The 22455-nt window shown below is 54.2% G+C and overlaps 1 protein-coding gene across 2 annotated transcripts; it reads left to right on the forward strand.

Moving 5' to 3' along the window:
* The first annotated feature begins 238 nt into the window (after positions 1–238).
* Map2k2 (mitogen-activated protein kinase kinase 2) lies at positions 239–17897 on the forward strand. 2 transcript variants are annotated; one of them, XM_021174198.3, is made up of 11 exons: positions 239–546; positions 3050–3260; positions 8689–8835; positions 11625–11702; positions 12354–12405; positions 12501–12625; positions 12734–12947; positions 14288–14355; positions 15614–15675; positions 16264–16309; positions 17625–17897. In XM_021174198.3, the coding sequence occupies exons 1-11, from the start codon at positions 455–457 to the stop codon at positions 17733–17735; spliced, it is 1206 nt and encodes a 401-aa protein (XP_021029857.1). In that variant the 5' UTR covers positions 239–454; the 3' UTR covers positions 17736–17897. The 2 variants fall into 2 exon arrangements, with proteins under 2 accessions (XP_021029857.1, XP_021029858.1); XM_021174199.3 differs by having other exon boundaries at positions 14291–14355.
* The last annotated feature ends 4558 nt before the right edge of the window (positions 17898–22455 follow it).

Consider the following 22455-nt stretch of genomic DNA (forward strand, 5'->3'; position numbering starts at 1 on the left):
TACCGTCCCAGCGGCCAAATCTAGAAAAATATATGAAACTAAACAAGTCTGAGTCGACTGATGCTGGCAGGTCTGTAACCCCGCCGACCCCGGGAGGCTGATCGTACAGACGACTGCACCGCCGCGGACATTAAATTTATCGTCCGCCTCTGCCCTCTCTCCTACAGTAACCGGGGAGCCACCTCGCGCATGCGCCTCGGTTGAGGGCGGGACCTCGCGGAAAAAGATCTCGCGAGAGCCCGGCCTGCGAGCTTGTGGCCGCCCCCTGTTCCCCGACCTCCCGGCTGCGCTGCAGCGTCAGCTTCACTCGGCCTCGGCGTCGGTCTGCACGCCCCGGCGCTCCCGGCTCGTCCGCCTTCCACCTTCTGCCCGGCCTAGGCCGCAGCCCCGGGCCCGCGTCGCGCCGCCCCCTATGGGCCCCGGCTGAGGCGCCGCCGCCGGCCGTGGAGCCCCAATGCTGGCCCGGAGGAAGCCGGTGTTACCGGCGCTCACTATCAATCCTACCATCGCCGAGGGCCCGTCCCCCACCAGCGAGGGCGCCTCCGAGTGAGTGGGCGGGGCGTGTGAGGACAGGGGCGGGCCTCGGCGTGAAGGGGGCGTGACCACAAGTGGGGGTGTGGTCTGAAGGGATAGCCGCGCCCGGGAGGACAGGGGTCCTGAGAATGGTGTGAATGGAGGTGAGAGGGGCGTGGAGTTCGAGGGCTGGAACAAAGCCTGGTTGGGGGTTCGGGCTTGGGGGGGGTTATGGGGGGATGGTGGTGAAGGCAGGGCCAGTTGGGTGAGTCACGTGGTGTGTCAGCTTGACCTGGGGAAAGGGGCGTGGTCTAAGGTGAGTGGCCTGTGAGCTTAGAGGGGCGTGGCCTCTGAGGACTAGAACAAAGCCTGGTTGGGGTCAGGGCCAGAGCAGTGAGGCTGGTGGTCTTATCGAGGGCGTGGCCCAAGGGGAGAGCCCTGAGTCCTGTGAGCGTAGAGGGGCGGGGCCTCGACCGGAACTTGGCTTTAGAAAAGTTGGTCTGGAGAGTAGCAGTGACTGAGGCAGGGTAGGGATGGGGACAAGGTGCGGGGATCTGAGAGAATGGCTCTGGGAAAATCTCTGCTGTTGAAGGGGAAGCTGAGGGGGCAAAGGGGGCGGTGTGGGTACAAGAGCGGGGCAGGTCCTGCAGGTGTTGGGACCAAGAAAGGGGAGCTAGAGAGAGGTATGACTTGGGGTAAGGAGAGGGGCCTGAAAAGAGGCAGGGCAATTGGAGACCCAAGAAAGAAGGGGTCTTGAAGGTGGCCAGGAGAATCAGGGGAGCAGTGAGGCTTTCCGGGTGTGTGTGTGAGGTGTGGTATGGTTAGAGGGACAGAGGCCGTGCGGAGTAGCCTAGTACAGCGCTTAAGACTGGGTGCCAGGTGAGTGGAGCAGTTGAAGGCATGACTTGTCTGGGGAAGCCCCAGGAGGCAAGGCTGGCCTTGCAGGGGCAGAGGGAAGGAACCTGTTGGAAGGAGCAAGGGGAGGTACAGAGGAGAGCCTGGCTTGCGGGAGTACATGGTGACCTAGTGGAAAGTGGACAGTGCCCTTGGAGGTCGGTGTGGGGGATAACTGACTCACTATGATGGGGTGGGATGAGTGATGCAGTTGGGTACAAAGCCTTCCTGAAAAAGGGTCAAGTAAGGACCCCCTCCCCTCAAATAAGGTTAGGGATAAGGGTTTTTTTTGGGAGGAGAAGGGGAAGGCTGGTCTTCTTGAAGGGAAAAGAGGGGTGTCCCAGGCAAGGACAGCCTAAGGATCCTTGAGTGATACCAGACCAGGGAGGCCTCTGTCAGGAAAGACTGGGTGAGACAACCCTTTGTGGGAATATCAGCATGATGGAAGTGCCTCAAGTCTGAAGGCAGCTGTTGAGGACCCCAGAGTGCATAAAGATGGCCTGGGATGTGGTGTTCCAGGAAAGAATGGGGAGAAGGCTCTCCAGTGTGGAACTTATAGTAATGGCATGAGGGGGACCTGAGGCATTGGGGGAAGTGCCTGAAGAGACTGAAGCCCATGATGAGAAATGTCAGAGAAGGGGGTGCTAGGTCTTGGAGGTTGCATCCTGCTAGCCAAAGCTAATGGCTTAAAACACCCACTGGGAGACATGGGAGGGCTTAGGTGCTTCCCAGGAGCTAAGGACAAGATAAAGGGGCAGCCAGAAGGTGCTGAGTGCTCCAAGGGCTACATACAGTACAGCCTGGGGTCCTGTAAGGGTGACTGGTGCATTCTCATGCTAGCAGGCTCATGGGATGTGTGTGCAAGAACTGGGTGTGACAGACGGTCAGGTGGGTGGCTTTTCTGAGGGCCTCCCCTCCCCTTGGATGAAGATGGAGGTGGGAACAGGCTTCTTTGTTTGTTTGTTTCTGAGACAGGGTTTCTCTGTGTAGCCCTGGCTGTCCTGGAACTCATTCTTTAGACCAGGCTGGCCTCGAACTCAGAAATCCACCTGCCTCTGCCTCCCAAGTGCTGGGATTAAAGGTGTGTGCCACCACCGCCCAGCAGGTTTCTTAGTTATAAAAGCCAAGCCGGTGCTGCTGAAGAAGGATGATCAATTCAAGCCACACTAGGTCACAGTGTGCATTCAGGGGTGGTCTGGGTAGCTTTTAGGCCCGGTCACAAAGGATAGACCCCTCTACCTAGAATCCACCAGTGAGGGGCTGGATCTGGGTGTACCTAGTGTGTGGGTGGCCTCAACTTTGATTCGCATAATCACATATACAATTAAATCCCAGATATGGCTGCTGCCACTTTAATCTCCTCCCTCTTGGGCCTGGTTCTTGGCTCCAAAGCTACTTGAAATGCCCTCATAAAGACAGGGTCTTGGCCTAGGCCTTGGTGCACCTGGCCTCTGCTCCTTTGCCTCTTCATGTAGCCTGGGGGTACTGGGGGTTCTCTGAGGCAGTTTGTCATGATTCCTCCTTACCTGGAGACCCAGCCTCTGAGTCTAGTAATGTGTCCCTTTCCCACATGATGGGAATCCTGGAGCGCAGGCGTGGGGTTCAGGTCCTTGGCTCACCCTCTGTTCCTGGGGTGCTGCAGGGCAAACCTGGTGGACCTCCAGAAGAAGCTGGAAGAGCTGGACCTGGATGAGCAGCAGAGGAAACGGCTGGAGGCCTTCCTTACCCAGAAGGCTAAGGTCGGTGAGCTCAAGGACGACGACTTTGAGAGGATCTCAGAGCTGGGTGCCGGCAATGGTGGAGTGGTCACCAAGGCCCGGCATAGGCCGTCAGGCCTCATTATGGCCAGAAAGGTGAGAAGGTTCTGGGTGGGCATTTGTCCTGTCGTCTTCTGTGGTTGGTCATATGATGCTGGATCAGGGTCTTACTGTGAAGCCCTGGTCCATTTGGAATTTGCTCTGTAGAGGCCTGTAACTCACAAGAGATTTTTGCCTCTGCTGGATTCTCTGGCAGGAATGTGGCATACTGGTGAGTTCTAGCCTGGCATGCACCAAATGTTCTTACCTTCCAAGACAAAACTCTTGCCAGGCTGGTCTGTGAGGCACTGATGGTTAGCTAGAGAAAGACCGTGCATGGAGTTTGCATGCCTGTTAGTCTGTGATGATCTGCCAGGGTGGTCCTAACTCAGTGGGCAGAGCGCTGGGCCAGCACACACACCGCCCTGGGGTCCATCCCTAGTCTCATGTAAACCCGGCATGAAGTGCACGCCTGTTATCCCAGGATGATGAGAAGTGCAAAGTCATCCTCAGCAGCATCCTGAGTCCAAGGCCAGCCTGGGCTACCTGAGGCTGAGTGTGGAAAGAAACCAAACACAATAAACCAGGTTCCGCTCTGCAGAGCAGCAGGACTGATGGGGTTCCGTGCTCAGAGCAGAGAGCTTGGTTCTATTGGGATGGTGCTGGGCATCAACCCAGTGTCTCAGTACACTGGGCAGGCTCTGCTGAGAGAGAGAGTGGGTGCCTGTGATGGTGGATTTGCCTGCTGGTTGGTAAGGGGTCAGGGAAGATGGGCACGCTGGAGCCTCAGCAGGCTTGAAGGCTACTTGGAAGCAGTGTCCCTGCTTTCTACCTTCGGCTGATTGAATGAAGTCACCCTGTCACAGGGTCACCTGCTTTTCTTATTTGAAAGCTTACCACTTTGTAGGTTGCCCATTCCAGCTACAAGGAGGCTGGTGTTTGTGTGTAGACTGGGCTCCTGGAGGCCGGTGTATGTAGGCAGGAGGCTGGTGGGTGTGCACGCAGGATTCTAGGGATTTGGCAAAAAGATGAAGATCCTCAACCTGCAGGATTCTAGCCAGCTGAAGATGGACCCTGCCTGCCTGCCTCCTGGCTTATCTCCCTTAGTGCCAAGAGTCCCCTCAAGGTGTGGAACAGTGAGATAAGGACATCACCAATGGTGACACCTGCACATCAGGGTGCTGGTGTGTCGACACACCTGACCTTTCTTGAAGTCTCTAGCTGGTTATTGAGCAATGGGAGCCACCTCATTCCCAGCCAGAGTCCTTTACTGGCCCTGAAGATTCTGGCTTTGGCATCCTGGACTCTCCACCCACCTCATGCAGAACAGTGCTGTGACATTCAGAGGGCGGAAGAGGAGGCCCGAATCACCTGGGAGCTCCCTCTCATCTTCCGGGCAGCTGTGATGTGCTGGCTGCAACAGAGGCGCCGATTGTGTGGGAGCTGAGCTTCAGCAGTGTCTGGACGCAGGTCCCTCCTGATGGGCAATGTCGAGAGCTGTGTGCATCCCATCGGCTAGCATGCCCTGTCTGCCACATGGGAGTGATCGTCAGCAACAGTGGACAGACAGTGCAGGAGGTCCAACATGCCCAATCCATTTTTGGTCTTCTAATCTCTAGTGACATCTTTGACCCTCTGGGCCCCTTGTGTCTGGAGCCTGGTATGGGGAGCAGAACTTGTGTGGGGCTGTAGCATACTCGGGCTGGAAGCTGGTTCTCCACAGCTAGTGGCGTTTTTTGTCCAAAGCTCATGCAGCCTGAAGGCCTCATCTCCATGCCAACTGCTCCCTGACAAGAGCACCATGCATAGAACTTTTTACCTGTGTGTGATTGCTGGAAGCTGGTGACAGGTTAATGGCACAGTGAGCAAGGCAGGAACAGGCTTAGGATTGCATGTTCTTGGAAACTTCTATGTCCTCTGGTCCAGGCTCTAGACAGGTTGCCATGGCATTTGTCAAAGACAGAGCCTCCGGAACCTGTTGTGGTATTAGGCTCTGCTTATCTTGCAGACTGTTTCTAGTCACAGAGGAAGTATCTTCCAGCCTTTGCACCCCATTTCCACATCTTCCTGATAGATCTTGCTTACACGCTGGCTCCACTACCAGCACTGGGTACACAGAGACCTGCAGTCAGGTCCATGCAAAGGATCCAAGTCCTCCTGAGCGGCAGAGATCCAAGTGTCCAGGGCCTGTGTCTGAGCTGCACCAGGTGGCCACCATGCATTTAGACGGCTGGAGACAGATGTGGGCCAAGAGGCCAGGACCACACATTGCCACTCAAATGGCTCCTCAGCCTCTAGTCTGTACCCTGCAGGACTAAGGAAGTGGCAGACAAATGTCTGGATGAGGCCTTGTGAGTTCCTCTTCCAGGCTCAGCACTGAAAGAGACATCCATCCTGGCTCCCTGGCACTCCAGTTCCCCAGGGCTCCAACGCACTGACACATTCCACTGACTGCCCACATTTGCTTCCAGCTTGTCCAAGGTTTTCAGAGCAGACCTGGGCCCCACGGGCCCCAGTTATGTGGACACCAAGAAATGCAGTCCTACCATATGGTCCCATGTCCAAACACGTGGACTTCCTGGCAGGTGGCAGGAGAGGGGATTCCGTACTTGTCACAGTTATGAAGTCTGTGAAACATGGGAGGCCCCGGGTACAGGAGGTAGGTTCAAACCAGTCTGGGCTACTGTGCTAGGCTTGGTTGAGCATTTGGGGTTTTAAAATGTGTGTGGCTCTCAGATGATGGACGCTTAACCTTCGTGTGGAAAATACTGTTGTTTTGATGCAAGAATTTTTTTTTTCTTTTTTGAGGCAGGGTTTCTGTGTGTAGCCTTGGCTGTCCTGGAACTCACTCTGTAGACCAGGCTGGCCTCAAACTCAGAAATCTGCCTGTCTCTACCTCCTAAGTGCTGGGATTAAAGGCGTGCCTGTCCGGTGCAGGATCTTAGACAGGGTGTTATTACATAGCCGTGGTTATTCTAGAACTCACTCTATAGACCAGGCTGGCCTCAAACTCACAAAGATCTGTGCCACGCTGAAACAAGACCTTGCTCTGTTGTCCCTGCTGGCCTGGACCTCCTAACTCCACTGCCTCAGTCTCCTTAGGTTTGTCATAAGGTGTGTGGCCCCACACTGGGCTCTTGTTTTGTGGTTTTACTTTGGTACACATTTTAAGTTTGTTTTTTTTTTCTTTTTAGTATAGAATAGAGTTTATTAAGGGTATGTGGAGGGGAGTTAGGAGGGTGGTAGAGGCAGAGAAAGGCAAAGAGAGAAAGAGTAGAGAAATAGAGGAGTAGAGGCCGGCCATGAGCACATGGGGGTTGGGGGGGGGGGAGAGGGAAGGGAGGGAAGGAGAGCAAGAGCAAGAGAACAAGAGCAAGGGGTTTTGTTTTGTTTTATGTATAGGAGTGCTTTGTCTGCATCTATACCTGTGTGCCAGAGGAAGACATTACAGATGGCTGTGAGCCACCATGAACCTCTGGAAGAGCAGCTAGTACTTTTAACCACTGAGGCATCTCTCTAACCTGTGATTTACTTAAAGAAAAAAAAAGTTTGTCTATGGGTGCCCAGAGGCAGAAAGGAGGTGGAGTCACAGCCCGTTGTGAGCAGCCACACATGGTGCCAGAAACATTAGTCTGGTCCCTGCAAGTGCTCTTAACCACTGAGCCATCTCCGCAGCCTGTTCTGTGGTTTCTGAGTGCAAGAGTACCGAGATTGTTGGTTTCCACTGAAATGGTGCCCGTGGACAGCAGGCACTGCCTGCATGGCTACTTGGAGGATCTCCCAGATGCAGGTACCTCTGCACCAGGCTGAGAGTCACAGCCGAGAACTTCTCCTGGTGTTCCTGTTGGCCTTGGTCTCTTCTGCTGACTCGTGCCCAGGCTGAGGCCTAGCTGACTCTGCTAAGTTATACATCACTGCTGATGCGTGTTTGCTCTCCTGACTCTACTGAACTGGACTACTGGTGTATTTGTGAAAAATGATTGCAAGTGGATCGAGCTGCCACTGCTGACCTGTGAACTGAACTGCTGATTTCCAGACAACACAGATGGGGTTGCTCCAAAGAACCTTTCCTTTTTCTTTTTTTGGTTTTTTTTTTTTTTTTTTTTTTTTTTTTTGGTTTTTCGAGGCAGGGTTTCTCTGTGTAGCCTTGGCTGTCCCGGAACTCACTTTGTAGACCAGGCTGGCCTCGAACTCAGAAATCCGCCTACCTCTGCCTCCCGAGTGGCATTAAAGGCGTGCGCCACCATGCCCGGCACCCAAAGAATCTTTCTAAACAGGTCCACTTCTCCCGCCCGTATCCTTTCTTTTTCACTACCTCTGGTAGGTAGTGGGCTAGAAGGGAAGTTAATGAGTCATTAAAAGTAGGTTTTGAGAAAACTATAGTTCCACCAGACCGTCTTTGGTATGGGAGCCAGCGCGTGACCTGGGGAGGAAGGAGAATCATGACATGTCCCCTTGGCCTGTTGGGATAGAAAGCCATACTGGGACCCTTGTCCAGAACCCTGAGGGTCCTGGAAAACTGACTACAGGGTCGGGGCAGGACCTACAGAGACCACAAGGTCACTGGGACACTTCCTAAGCCTCTTACCTGTCCCAAGCTCAGCTGACTCCCTCATGCCCCCAGTATTCTCTGGGTCGCTCTGTGTCCACCCTCTTTGTGGAAAGGCCTCCAGCTTGCCCTGACTACCCTTCCTGCTCAGCAGTTAGACCAGGACACCTCGCTGTGGTTTCTGTGAAGGCCCCTAGCAGGGGTTTCCACTGTAACATGTCTCTCCACTTTAGACCCTGCCTTGCCCATGCAGAGCACCTGTCTCCAGGCTGCCCATGTGACCATAGCCTACAATGGAGCAGTAGTAGGACTCACTTCATTTTTCCTGGTGCTGGGTGTAAACTTGGACCTCTCTTGCAGGCTCTACCTGTGCTTCCTACAGAGCTACAGCAGACTCTGCTGGTGACATCTGGTCTCCCTGGCAAATCTAGAGACATGGGTCTGCTGTGTGGCGCTCACAGGCCTGGCCACAGTTGTTTCCCACTGGGCACTGGGTTCCAGGCTTGTGGATTCTGGTTGCTCCCTCACAGTGCCTTCTCTGTTTGGCCTCCTCTCTGGAAGGACAGTGAGTGGAAGGATGACACTGCTCTGGAGAGAGCTTAGAGTCCTCAGTGGCCACCAAGGCCTGTGGGAATGGTGTGTCTGGAGAAAGGGTCTGGGGTGCTGATGTTGCCTGGGTGCATTGGGTAGCTTGGTGTATCTTTTCCCCCACAGGAATAGAATAGTGACATTCCCTTTTCAAAATCTTCATTTTTAAACCAATTTTACTGAAAACGTGAAAACATTGCATCACCATGCTCTGTCACTAGCCATCTCTGTCATCCACAGATCGATGCCTGGGCCTTCCCTTCTCTCGGGTGTGTGCCAGGATTGGGGCTGAAGGGCTTGCTGGCCACTCGCCCCTTCCTCTTGAGTAGCTGCTCTTCCTTCCTGTAGCTGATCCACCTGGAGATCAAGCCAGCCGTGCGCAACCAGATCATCCGGGAGCTGCAGGTGCTGCACGAGTGCAACTCGCCCTACATCGTGGGCTTCTATGGGGCCTTCTACAGTGATGGCGAGATCAGCATCTGCATGGAGCACATGGTGAGGGCGGGAGGGAGGGCCTGCTCACCCTCTGCACCTGCTCCAGGAAGCATGCACCCCCTGTGGGAAGTGGGTTCCTGTTCTGTGGCTGTGAGCTAAGCTCTGAACTGGAAGGATGCAGCCAGGCCTGTGGGTCCCCAGCTTCAGATGAGCTGCACTCCTCGCTCTCTAGGTAACAGTCTGGGTCTTCAGAGTTGGGCAGGATGGAGAACTTGGGCCAAAAAGAGACCCCAACCTGCTGAGTCAGGTGCAAGAACCCTGGGACTCACCAAAAGGCTTGGCAGCTGCTTTGGTCTTCAACTGTGCTTCAGACCATTAGGGTATGAGAAGCAGGAACTGAATTTGAGAAAGATGCAGGCGACTGTTGGGTCCCTTCACACCTAGCTGTGAGTCTGCCTCTCCTTTGAGCCTACCATGCTTGCCTCAGGGATAAGTGGACACTCCCTCCAATCCCTTCATAGATGTTGCATCCATTGGTCCACAGGCCTCCTGGTCCCCTGCAGGAAGGGGACTCTAGCCTAAGGAACATGGCTCTCATTGCCGGAGTGGCTACAGTCTGTACTATAAGAGACACAGGTGTCCTCCATGCCTACAGGTGCCTCTCATACTGTGTTGGGACAGGAAGCTCCCAGAGGCAGGAGGATTGCCTTGAATTTGAGGCCAGCTTGAGCTACATAGCAAGGCACTATGTCAAAACAAAACTGAGCCAGGCAATGGTATATGGCCACCATCTCGTACAAGGACGAGAAGGTCATATGCAGCCCTATCTCAATGTCAAGAAAAAATGGCCACTCTGCCCTGCCGGCTGATGCAGTCTGGTTTTAAGTCATAGGTTACATGGTATAAAGGAAAGCCTACCTTTAGGGATTGGGGGATGTTGGGTGGCCTTTTGGCTGGTCCTGGGCCTAGTCCACTTTCAATTTTCTGTGGGGGTGACACAGAAACAGTGTTCAGCTCCAGAGACTGAAGTCGGGGAGTGACTATGCCACCAGTGTGGCTCCCAGACCTGTGGTGCAGGCAGCAGTGGGCTCTCCTCACTTGCTATTATTGGCTTGTATTAGGCAGCCCCACCCCTACCCCTCAGCCCCCGCCGAGAAAGAACTTGTCACTCAAGAGTAGGAAAATGCAGTTGTTGTCAGTGGTACAGCTCTTTGGGTACCACACTACAGTGGTCCACATTCAACAAGACTTAGAAAGGTCAAGATGACACCCAGGCCATAGCTGTGTCTATGCCTGTGGCCTACCCTGGGCTAATTGGAACTATGATCTCTGTCTGAAAGCTTGGGTGCACAGGGCCTTGTCACTGATCTGGAATGTTCCAGCCCCAGCTTGAAAAAAGGCTCGGGGAGCGGGGGTGGGATGGGGTGGAGGTGGCAGAACTGCTCAGCCTACATCTGGAAGCCAAGGAAAAAGAGAGAAGCTGGGGTCCTGCTGTCCTCATCCAAGGCCAGACTTCCCTCTAGGCCACCCTCTCAAGAGGCCCTGCCCCCTTCCTACTGCCACACTTACGCCCAGTTAGCACAGAAGGGAAGCTCTTCTGGGTGTCCTTAAGTGGGGACACCTGCCAGGAGTCTGCTGGAGAGCTCACACTGTCATTTGCAGTGTGCCCATGGCAGGGAGAGCAGGAAGTTCTGGGGGCTCAGCCTGGGCTGTGTTGGATCTCCTTAAGAAAGTGTGTTGTTGCTCAATGGAACAGTGAGTTTCTAGAGTCCTGGAAGTGTACGCAGGGGCTGGCCAGCAGCACTCAGGTCTCCATCTTGCCCTGGGACACTATGACCTGGTTAAGATCACCCAGGCTCAACCCTGGAGATGATCCTGCCAGAAACTTGGCCAAATCTGAGATGCCTGTTGCTGTCACACTCAGGAACTTCTAGGATAGAGTTGAGAGAGGCCAGGCAGAGTGCTCAGCCCTGCAGGGTCTAGTGTGACCTAAGAGAAATGATGACCTTGCTGTCCTCACTAGATAGTACCATGTCCTTCCCTAGTGCCCAGCCAGTGTCATCTCTAGTCTGTCTATAAGAACAACATAGTGCTGGACCATGATAGTACACACCTTTAATCCCAGCACTCTGGAGGCAGAGGCAGGTGGATCACTGGGTTCGAGGCCAGCCTGGTCTACAGAGCAAGTTCCAGGATGGTATTCCTACATAGAGAAGCCCTGCCTTGAATAACAGAAGGGGAAGGAGAGGGTGGGTGGAGAAGGTGGATAAAACATAGGATTCCAGGGACCCAGTACCCGTCTGGACCAGGTGCAGTGGGAGGATCCAGAGCAGCTCGGAGGAGGCCCCTACCTGACCTGACCTTAACTCCTGAGGTCTTGCTTTGTGTCAGGTCAGATATCAGCTACACAGGTGTCACTGGCAGTGACTGCCTAGTCTCCTGGTCCAGCTGGAGTCAGGGCAGTATTTCCTCATCTGTCACACACCCTAGGTGTAAGGCACAGCCAGGGTGGCGACCTGCAGGCCACCTCATGCCCTTTTATGGGGCACAGCCCTTGGGCTTCAGGTCTGGTCATCAGCCTATCCCAGGAGCAATAGCTGTGAGCCAGTCCTGTTTTTGTCCTGCCCAAGGACCTCCTGTGTCCTCACAGTCCTTGGTGCAAGGAGCTGGCTCTTGACAGAAGTGGTTCTGTCACTCAAGCTCAGAGCTCTGCAGCCTCCCATACAAACACATGCTTAGGAACCTGGAAAAGCAAGCTCTGCAGGGGGCTGACAGGGTTGGCCTGCCTGGGGTTTGGGTTGGGCTTATTGACAAAGCCAGCTACCAGCTGCTGTCATCTCTGCATGCAGGATGGTGGCTCACTGGACCAGGTACTGAAGGAGGCCAAGCGGATTCCTGAAGACATCTTGGGGAAGGTCAGCATTGCGGTAAGTTGGCTGCTACTGCTTCCTGGGAGATTGACCAAATCACATCCCCATCCATGTGAGGTTCTCTGCGGGCCACACCGTCACGTGGGCCTGTGAGCGCCTTGCTTCCTGGATAAGAATGACTAGTTGGGCTGGCCATGGTGCTGTGCACAGTGACTGCAGGGCAGCCAGGGCAATACAGTGAGACCCTGACTTCAAAGAGGAAATAAAAAATTCCAGGGGAAAAAAAAAGCCGGGCAGTGGTGGTGCACGCCTTTAATCCCAGCACTTGGGAAGCAGAGGCAGGTGGGTTTCTGAGTTCAAGGCCAGCCTGGTCTACATAGTGAGCTCCAGGACAGCCAGGGCTACACACACAAACCCTGTCTCAAAAAAACAAAAAAATAAGACAAACAAAAAATTCCAGGCATGGTAGTATATGCCTGTCACCTCAACAGCTGAGGGACGAAGGCAGAGATGCAGTGGGTTTGAGGTAGCCCTGGGCCCTCACTTTGAAATACAGTGTCCATGTGCTTGCTGCAGGTTCCTGTATGGGACTTGGGGATGTATATATCACGTGCCTGCCATGGCACTGCCCTGTGGCCAGGGAGGCTCATCACAGCCTAGCCCTGCTGCCCTGGATACACAGGCTACCCAGCTCTGACCTTCCTGTAGGTGCTCCGGGGCCTGGCCTACCTCCGAGAGAAGCACCAGATCATGCACAGAGGTAAGCGGCCAGGCTGCCATGCACAGAGCTAAATGGGCCAGGCTAGCCTGGGTAGGACACAGTGGCTGCAGCCTCACCCCTGACCCTGTCTGCAGATGTGAAGCCCTCCAACATCCTGGTGAACTCTCGCGGGGAGATTAAGCTGTGCGACTTCGGGGTGAGCGGCCAGCTGATCGACTCCATGGCCAACTCGTTTGTAGGGACACGCTCCTACATGTCCGTGAGTGTCCTAGCCTCTGAACATGCATCCTCAGTGGGGTCTGTCTGCTTGTGTGTGGGACCCTACCCTGTTGCTACCAATCCCAGCTGTGTTCTGTTTCTTTGACAGCCAGAGCGGCTGCAGGGCACCCACTACTCTGTGCAGTCGGACATCTGGAGCATGGGGCTGTCGCTGGTGGAGCTGGCCATCGGGAGGTATCCCATTCCCCCACCTGATGCCAAGGAACTAGAGGCCAGCTTTGGCCGGCCTGTGGTGGACGGGGCAGACGGAGAACCCCATAGTGTCTCCCCGAGGCCCAGGCCCCCTGGACGCCCCATCAGTGGTATGGGACATTACAGCTAGCTGGAGAGGGATGGGTGGGGAATCAGCTGCCACCCTGATGGCCCTCTCTGTACCAGCTGTCCCCTGGACAGGGCTTGCTGTGGTCAGCAGTCCTCAGATGGTCCTGGGCTTTCTGGGGACAGAGTTACACGCAGCGAGAATCTCATTCTCCGTCCAGGGCAGCTGCACCTGTTGCTGCCAGCTGGAAGGCCCGGAAACTCCACTCTAGGTCAGGCCTCAGCTGGTTGCTGGGTTTCCCGGGCATTTCTACGTGAAAATGTGTAAATGGGGGCAGGAGTACAAAGGGAGCCACCCACTGCTTGCAGCCTACACATCTGTAGCCTGTCATCCAGGAAGCCCCAGATGCAGGTAACCTGGTGACATCCCTGGGGCCTTGGTGGCACAGGAAGCACAGAATAGAGGGAAACTAGTTTCCAGGGGACCTAAGGAGACAATCAAGCCCTTGGAGTGGCTGCCTTGGCCACTGAGGGGCAGGGACAAGGTCCTGGTGTGGGACAGAGCTACTGCAGAGCACCTACCTCCTGGGATTTAAGTCATGGAATGGGTGACTTTGTAACTGCAGACACACAACATAAACACCACTGTTTGCTTCCTGGAAGCCCTGCAGTCCAGTGGTTAGCATATCCATAGATGAGAGTGTCCATTACCTCTATCTGGTTCTTGAACCTTCAGCCACCCCTAAAGGAATCCCATTCATGGATGCTATCACCTTGTCACTTACCTGGCCCTAGCCCCTGCACACACCAACCCCACCCCACCCATTATCCTGCTGTGGACATTTCCTGTTGTGGATGCCACACTATGTAACTTTTGTGTCTAGGTCTTATCAAGTACTATGTCTTGGAGTTCCCTGCGTGTAGCTGGACTCATTCCCTGTATATTCAGTGTATGGTGTGTGCTTCACATGCCTTTAAAGAGCAGAGAGCCCCCTCCCCATCCTGTGCCCCACACTGGCTACTCGCCCTGACACCAGATCTCAGGACACAGTCCTCAGTTGGCCCCAATCCTTTGGCGAGCTTTGGTGGTGACACTAGGCCAGCTCACTGCCTAAGTCTCAAGGCAGCCCATGACAAGATGGGCAAATGGTGCAGTTCAGCTGCTGGGCATCAGGGCCTTGGGCAAGGGTCAGCATCCACCTGTTCCGAATACCCAGCAGCTGCTCTGAGAGGTCACATTGGTGTTCCTGCTGAGTTGCCAGTCCCCTCCCCCACCCACAGAGCATCCTCCAGCCTGTGAGAGTGTAGAAGTACAACCTGGCAGAAGGACCGGCTCTCTCAAGATTTGTGTCCCTCACAGTTATGTGTTCTTTGTACTGTCAAGTAGGTCATGGGATGGACAGCCGACCGGCCATGGCCATCTTTGAGCTGCTGGACTACATAGTGAATGAGGTTTGTACTCTTGGCCTTCAGGTACTTCATTCAGGGAATTGGCTGGCCCACCCTGGAGTTTCCTGGGGGAGGGGATGTTGTGGGCTGCACCTCTGCAGTTCCCAGTCAGAAAGCCATCCAGCATCTTCATCATGCCTGTGATCCAAGCTACACAGCAGCTCAGGCAGGACTCTTGAGCTGGAGGTCAGTGTGGGCCACCCTAGGCCAGTACTGTGGCTGGAGGTCAGTGTGGGCCACCCTAGGCCAGTACTGTGGCTGGAGGTCAGTGTGGGCCACCCTAGGCCAGTACTGTGGCTGGAGGTCAGTGTGGGCCACCCTAGGCCAGTACTGTGGCTGGAGGTCAGTGAGGGCCACCCTAGGCCAGTACTGTGGCTGGAGGTCAGTGTGGGCCACCCTAGGCCAGTACTGTGGCTGGAGGTCAGTGAGGGCCACCCTAGGCCAGTACTGTGGCTGGAGGTCAGTGTGGGCCACCCTAGGCCAGTACTGTGGCTGGAGGTCAGTGAGGGCCACCCTAGGCCAGTACTGTGGCTGGAGGTCAGTGAGGGCCACCCTAGGCCAGTACTGTGGCTGGAGGTCAGTGAGGGCCACCCTAGGCCAGTACTGTGGCTGGAGGTCAGTGAGGGCCACCCTAGGCCAGTACTGTGGCTGGAGGTCAGTGAGGGCCACCCTAGGCCAGTACTGTGGCTGGCTTCATAGAAAGAGGGCTGGAGGCATGGGAGAGTGAATTCCTGCCTAGAATCCTCCTCCAGTGAGGTGAGGGGCTGGCTCACATCCACAGGCCCAGAAAGTGGCTCCTAGGGCAGACTAATTGGAACCCAGTACCCTTGTGTCCAAGGCTGAGGCAGGATTGCCTTGAGACACCCAGTAGCTTCCAGAACAGTCTTAGCTACAGTGTGAGACCCTGACTCAAAAGCAGCCAGAAATAGAACAACAACAAATCCAAGCAAGTCTCCAGAGGGAGCCAAGGTCACATGTGAATGCGCATGGTTGTGCCCAGGGGTGAAGAACACTGGCAGAAGATGGGCTTTGTGGCCTAGGACAGGGCTGCCACTGTTCCTGGCATTGATAGTCCAGCTCAGCCAGCACTTCTCCCAGGAAGTCTGGAGCCACCGTCACAGGAAGGGCTTTACCCTGTACCACAGGCGTCCCCACCCACTAGATAGTGTTGGTAAAAGCTGAACCGGAGGAGCCCGGCCAGATGATGGGGTGGCCAGCAATTCCTGCAGCCACCTAAGTGATCCTTCCCTGTCCTCCACAGCCACCTCCCAAGCTGCCCAGTGGTGTGTTCAGCTCAGACTTCCAGGAGTTTGTGAATAAATGGTGAGATGGGCCCATGGGATGGGTGGGGCAGCCTCACACTCCAGCTGTGGGTTTCTGGGCTATGGTGTGCAGTTAGGGGTCAGAGTATTTCCCAAAATCACACAGCTGGGTGCTGAGGGTCCATGCATGGCCCGGCTGTGTCCTGCGCTCCCACACGATGGGCCTGGTGGTGGTGTGGGGGCAGCTGAGCTGCTGGACTCCCCAGCCCCTTGACGTCTGGTCTGTTGTGCCTCTGGAGCATGGGGCTCCAGAGGCAGGCCATGTGTGTGTCCCCCAAGGTGCTGTCTCTGCTTGGTAGTGGACTGTGCCACCTTGTATCTGCCTCCCACCAGGGTCTTCTCCCCTTCAGTTTACTAATTCATTAGGAATTGAGTTGTGGGGATACAGGGGCTAGAGATGCACTCCTGACATACCAGCATTCTGGAAGACAAGGTCATCATCTGCTAGTGAGTTCAAGGCCAGCCTGGGATACAGAAGACCCTTTCATCCAAAATGTAAAAATGCAGTGCTCCTGGTGCAAGTTGAGTCATGCCTCACACACCTGAGCCAGGGCTCCTGAGTAACATCCATGTCTTCTCCCTCCCCCAGTCTCATTAAGAACCCAGCAGAGCGAGCAGATCTGAAGCTGCTGATGGTGAGTGGAGGTGGCTCCTAGGCCAGGGATTGGGGCTGTCTGCATGGACGGGAAAAATCTTCATGCTGCCAGTCTCAGCAATCTGGTGCCCGAAGTGGTGCAGAGGTGAGGGTGTGCTTCAGTTGCCACCTCTCGCTTCTCAGAGGCCATGTCCTTCATAGCCATCAAGGGCTTAGGCCACCTGTGAGGCTAGGGACTGTCTGAGATGAAAACACTCATAGGCCTGCACCCCGAGAGCCCTCCACCCACAGGGTGGGACCAGCGGAGCCCAGAGACTCACCACACACACACACACACACACACACACACACACACACACACACACCCCTTCCTGGACAGACCGAGTTTGGTTTAAGCACCATCTGTCTATTTTTTAGGCCCCTAAGAAAGCAAGCCATGCTAGGCACAGATGTGAGCACCCCTGCTCCACCCCAGAGGCCCAGAGATGAACATAGGAATACACACCCGCCATGGCAGTAGTGAGGAGGCCAGCTTAAGCACACACCCATCTTCCCAGCACTCTGGGAGGTGAGGCAAGAAGATGAAAATGTCAGGGTCAACTTTGACTATAGAAGTTTTTTGTTTTTGTTTTTTTTTTAATAATAATATTTTTATTAGGTATTTTCCTCATTTACATTTCCAATGCTATCCCAAAAGTTCCCTCATACCCCCCCCCCACTCCCCTACCCACCCACTCCCACTTTTTGGACCTGGCGCTCCCCTGTACTGGGGCATATAAAGTTTGCAAGTCCAATGGGCCTCTCTTTGCAGTGATGGCCAACTAGGCCATCTTTTGATACATATGCAGCTAGAGTCAGGAGCTCTGGGGTACTGGTTAGTTCATAATGTTGTTCCACCTATAGGGTGACTAAAGTTTTAAGGCCAGCTTTGGCTACATGAGCACTGCTCAAAAAGGAGCAATTGTGTGGTGCACTGCACACCTTTAACCCCAGCACTCAGAAGGCAGAGCCAGGCAGATCTCTGAGTTCTAGGCCAGCTTGGTCTATAGAGTGAGTCCAGGACAGCCAGAGCTACACAGAGAAACCCTGTCTCAAAAAACAAACAAAAACCGTAGACATCCAAGATAGGGGAATGGGGTGGGTGCCCTTGCTCCCTGTAACTCTGCCATGGCCTCCTGTGTCCTTTGTACCTAAGTCTCCTCTGCCAAGGAGTCAGCAGTGGGGTTTTAGGGGCCAACCTCCTCTCCCTGGGAAACCTGCCCCAGGCTCTCATAGTCACAAGATGGATCAGAGATTGCCAGGCCACCTGAGCAGGCCTGGGTCTCAGGCTGTGACTGACGCCCTGCATCTTTCAGAACCACGCCTTCATCAAGCGCTCTGAGGGGGAGGAAGTGGACTTCGCCGGCTGGCTGTGCAGAACCCTGCGGCTGAAGCAGCCCAGCACACCCACACGGACTGCAGTGTGACAGCCAGCGCCCAGCAGTCTGTGTCCTTGTCCCTGTCGGCACAGTGGCTGCTGCCTCTGGGGACAGTGATGCTATTGTGGCAGGGGACCTGTGCCCATGCATTTGAAAACCAAACAAAATGAAGAAAGAGAAAGAAAGAAAGAAAGCTGAGGCTTGCTCCTGCCCATTGCTTGTTGTGACCTCACTCAGCAGGTGGAAGAAGGGCAGGCCAAGGGATGAGGAGACACTACCCTCACCTCCCTTCCCGGGCCCCAGCTCCTGCAGTGCACATGCAGCCTCCTTCCTAGCAGGGGGTGTGGGAGCAGGGGACCCCTCTGGGCTCCAGGGAGCATAAGCTGACTCAGCATAGTGCAAAGTCAGTGCCCTGCATGAGATCCAGAGGAGACCCCAGTGGATCTGGGTTCATGGGACTCAATGAGAGCCTCGCCACAGCCTGCAGCCACCCCACCAGGGTCCCACCTGTCCCACCAATCAGTCAGACTCAGCCACAGTGGCCTGTAAGGGAAGCCTGAGGCCTCCTGCCCACAATCTGAATGAAGAGCACTCCTGGTAACACAGAGATGACACTTGCTGATATAGACCTGGTGCCCGAGCACTGTACAAGTCTGAAGAGTGTCTGTACCTTCTTGCTGCCCCTCTCAGGGATGACAAAAGTATTCCTTTTTCAGATGTCCCAAGGATGCCACCATGTGGGGCTTCACATGCTCCAACCAGGTTGTCCAAGCAGGTGCTGTCCACCACACTCTGCTGGCAGCTCCTGCACTGTGCAGGGACCCCTACTGCCTAGAGTTGGGGTGCCCAGTGTGGTGTGGGAGAGCAATGCCTAATCTCCGCCTCTGCCATGAGCTGCATCCACCCCTCACATCCCTAAATACTAGGAAGGCTGAGTCGGGAAAACGGCAGGTTTCGGGCCACCGTGGGCTACCTAGTGAGAATGTCTTACATCACGGGAATGGTGCAATCACATGTTGGACTTTTTGTATGTGTTTGCCTTTTTGTTTGTTTTTTTGAGTCAGGGCTTCTGTGTGTGTCCCTGGTTGGCCTAGAACTTGCTACATCCAGGTAGCTTAGTGTGACCAACCACACTGATCACAGCAGTTTCAGCTTGGGAGAGACTGGCAGAGTCCCTAGGTGTCAAGGGCACATCTCAGCACATCCAGAGCCAGGGGTGGAGCCTGGTGAAGGTGCCTGGGCCGGAATAGCACAGAACCCAGATGTGGGCATTATGGGCTCCTCAGAAGGCAGGCTGCCCACCTGATCCCTAGGCAGAATGGGCAGCTACCTCCCTCTATCCTTTCTCGGGCCTTGTGGCTATGGGCACAGGTGCAACCCATTCCTGGGTAGCCATGGCTCCAGAGACTGCATGGTCTTGGGGCTCTGGTTTCTACCAGCTTCCAGGGCCTGTAGTGCCAGTGCTGGCTTTCTGGACAAGCTGGTGACGAAGGAACCTAGCTCTATGAAAGGACCTGTCCAGGGCTACCACCTGTTACTAGGCTGTGCCCACACATGGACTCTTGACTCACTGAGCAGGTGGGGATATAATGGAGGGAGTTCTGGGGACATCAAGCTGAGGTCTCAAAGTTAGGACCCTGGAAGAAGGCCTGGGACCCTGCCTGCCTCAGTTTTCCTGTCCTTAATTATTAAAGGATAGCTTTTCTCAGCAAAGCTGGTGGGCAAAGGCTGAACAATATGTTTCAGCCAGTGTCTCCTGTAGCCCAGGTTGGCCTCTAACTCACTGTGTTGCTGAGAATGGCCTTGCAAACACCATACAAAATGATAAGGATGGAGCCCAGGGCCATATTGGCCATGATAGGTAAGCTGCAGCCTACAAATCTGTTTTGTTGCCAATTTTGATTTCAGAACAGCCAGGGTCTCTATATAGTCCAGGCTGGCCTCAAACTCCTAGATCTTCCAGCCTCTTCCTCAGTGCTGGAATTAGTGTGACCATAAGTCTATTTACTGTCCCCTGCTGCTGCCTTTGAGACCCAAGAATTAGGGTTCTGTCAGCTCAGTCTGCAGCAGATGGCTCCGTGGAGTTGCAGGGCCACCCGTGATGATGACATGCCCCACTCAAGGGAGTCATTAGGTTGACCTCACCCCATCTACAACCTTGCTGTACTTAATGTTATGCAGCACAGATGGACTTCCCTGAGAGCCAAGGCGAAAGAAGGAGACCCTAATACTCCTGGGAGAGGTGGGTTACAGCTGAGTCTGGTAGAATTACCAGATAGAGCCAGGTAGGACCTGGCATTGGTGGCACACACCTGTCATCACAGCACTTGGAAGGTGGAGGCAGAAGGATCAGGACTTCCCAGCTATTGCCAACTACATAGTGAGCTGGAGGCTAACCTAGGCTACATAGGACCTTACCTCAAATAGGAGGGTGTCTTGGTGTGCACTCTTAACCCTAGCCCCAAGGACGCAGATGCAGGTAGATCTCTGAGTTGAGGTCAGGTGGCTCTAGAAAGGACAGCTAGGGCTACACTTGTCTCAAAAGGTGTGGGATCCACATAGGGCTGGTCCTGGCAGCACCAAGAGAAAGAGCAATCTAGATGGCCATTGGTGCTGGCCATCTAGCTTAACTGCAGAACTTGAGAGACTGAGGTAGATGAAGTACCCTGAATTCTAGGCTAGGATGAGTTACATAGCCTGTTTCAGAACAGAGGGACTAGGGAGTTGACTCAGTCTGTGAAGTGCTTTGCTGTGCAATTGTAGGGCCCCAACACCTACTTAAAAAGCTAGTGCATTCCTGAAACCTCAGTACCGTGGAGATTGAGGGAGGAGGGCCCTTGGGCTCACCAGCCAGCCATCCTGGAGAAATCCCTGCGTGCACGAGCGAGCACGCGCACACACACGCACGTACATACATGCAGTGCCTACCTGCAGAGGCCAGAAACAGGCACCAGATCCCTGGAGGCGAAATTACAGGTGTTTTTGAGCTCTGATGTGAAGGCGACGGACCAAACTTGAGTCCATTGCAGGAGTAGCAAGTGTTTTTGGATTTTTGTTTTCAAGACAGGGTTTCTCTGTGTAGCCCTGGCTGTCCTGGAGCTCACTTCCTAGACCAGGCTGGCCTTGAACTCAGAAATCCGCCTGCCTCTGCCTCCCGAGTGCAGGGATTAAAGGCGTGCGCCACCCGGCAATTTTGTTTTTTGTTTTGTTTTGTTTTTTGAGACAGGGTTTCTCTGTGTAGCCCTGGCTGTCCTGGAACTAACTCTGTAGACCCAGGCTGGCCTCGAACTCAGAAATCTGCCTGTCTCTGCCTCCCAAGTGCTGGGATTAAAAGCATGCGCCACCACCACCCGGCAATTTTGTTTGTTTTTAACTTTATGTGCATCCCTGTCTTTAGATTTCTTTATTATCTTTAGATTTTTTTTTTCAAGACAGGGTTTCTCTGTATAGCCCTGACTGTCCTGGAACTCACTTTGTAGACCAGGGCTGGCCGTTGAACTCAGAAATCCGCCTGCCTCTGCCTCACAAATGCTGGGATTAAAGGCATGCGCCACCATGTCCAGCTTAGATTTCTTTATTATCTATTTATTATAGGACAACTCCTGAGAGTTTATCATGTAGAACTCAGCTCAGACTCACACTTGTGTGCAAGCACTTCACCTACTTAGCCATGTCGCTGGCCTTTTGGGACTTGAGCTCTTTGCTACCCAGTTCTTGCTTCTCCGGGGCTCCCCACACAGATGAGACGTGGGGATCCCCTCTTCATATGTCATTGGCTTCAGTCTTTGCTTGCTCTGTTTTGCCACATGGAGTCCTGTGAGCTATGTAGGGACACAAGCAGAGAGGGGACTCTCAGAGCCATGGAGACATGTAACTATACCCTCTTTCATTCAGTTAAGGAGCCTGGAAGACAATAGTGGGGAGAAAGGGTAGCCCTATGTTTAGGTTGGAACTTCAAGGGAGGTGTGCTGTCTCAGATCCACACCCCACAAGAAAGAGCCGGAAGTGCAGAAGGAAGCCTCAGTGTGGTGGTAGACCCAGCCCCTCCTTCCCTTCTCACCTCAACGTCCCTCTTCCTCCAGTCTCAGTGAACCCCAGCCGGAAACCCCTGCTGTTTTCCCTGTTTCTGGGAGCCCTACTGAGGGCTTCATGGGGGAAGTGGGATTAGGAGGGTCAGGGGCTCCTGCTGGGCCCTGTCTCCTGCAGTGAACAGTTTTCTATAGGTTGTGTGTGTGTGTGTGTGTGTGTGTGTGTGTGTGTGTGTGTTTAACTTGCTTACCTGTAGTACAGGGATCACTCTAGAGCCTTTGTACACCCCCAGGCAAGTCCTCACTGAGCTATATCTTACAATACCTTACATATATACCCATGCTTTTGAGAGTGTGTTGATATTAGTGAATTTTGGAGACAGGGTCTCACTATTTAGATCAGGCTGGGCTGGGACTCACAGAGATCTACCCACCTCTGCCTCCTGAGTATGTGGACTAAAGGCAAAGGCTGTGATTTCAAGGGCTTGCATTTCAGTTGCCAGGTTTGGCAGTAAATGATGTGACCTGCAGAGCATCTATCCCCGACCCTCCACATTTTTTTTGGAGAGGTCTCTCTCTGAACTTGATGCTCACTGATCTAGCCAGGCTGGTGAGGTCCAGGCATCCTTCTGTGTCTGCTCCCCCAGTGCTGGGGTTACAGGTACAGGGGCTGTCACCTCTCAACTTTTATGTGGGTGCCAGAGGGCGGTTCGAACTCAAGCCTTCATGCCTGTTTGCTG

The sequence above is a fragment of the Mus caroli genome, unplaced genomic scaffold, assembly GCF_978045245.1.
Source record: "Mus caroli unplaced genomic scaffold, Mus_caroli_1 scaffold_9, whole genome shotgun sequence".
Taxonomy (NCBI): domain Eukaryota; kingdom Metazoa; phylum Chordata; class Mammalia; order Rodentia; family Muridae; genus Mus; species Mus caroli.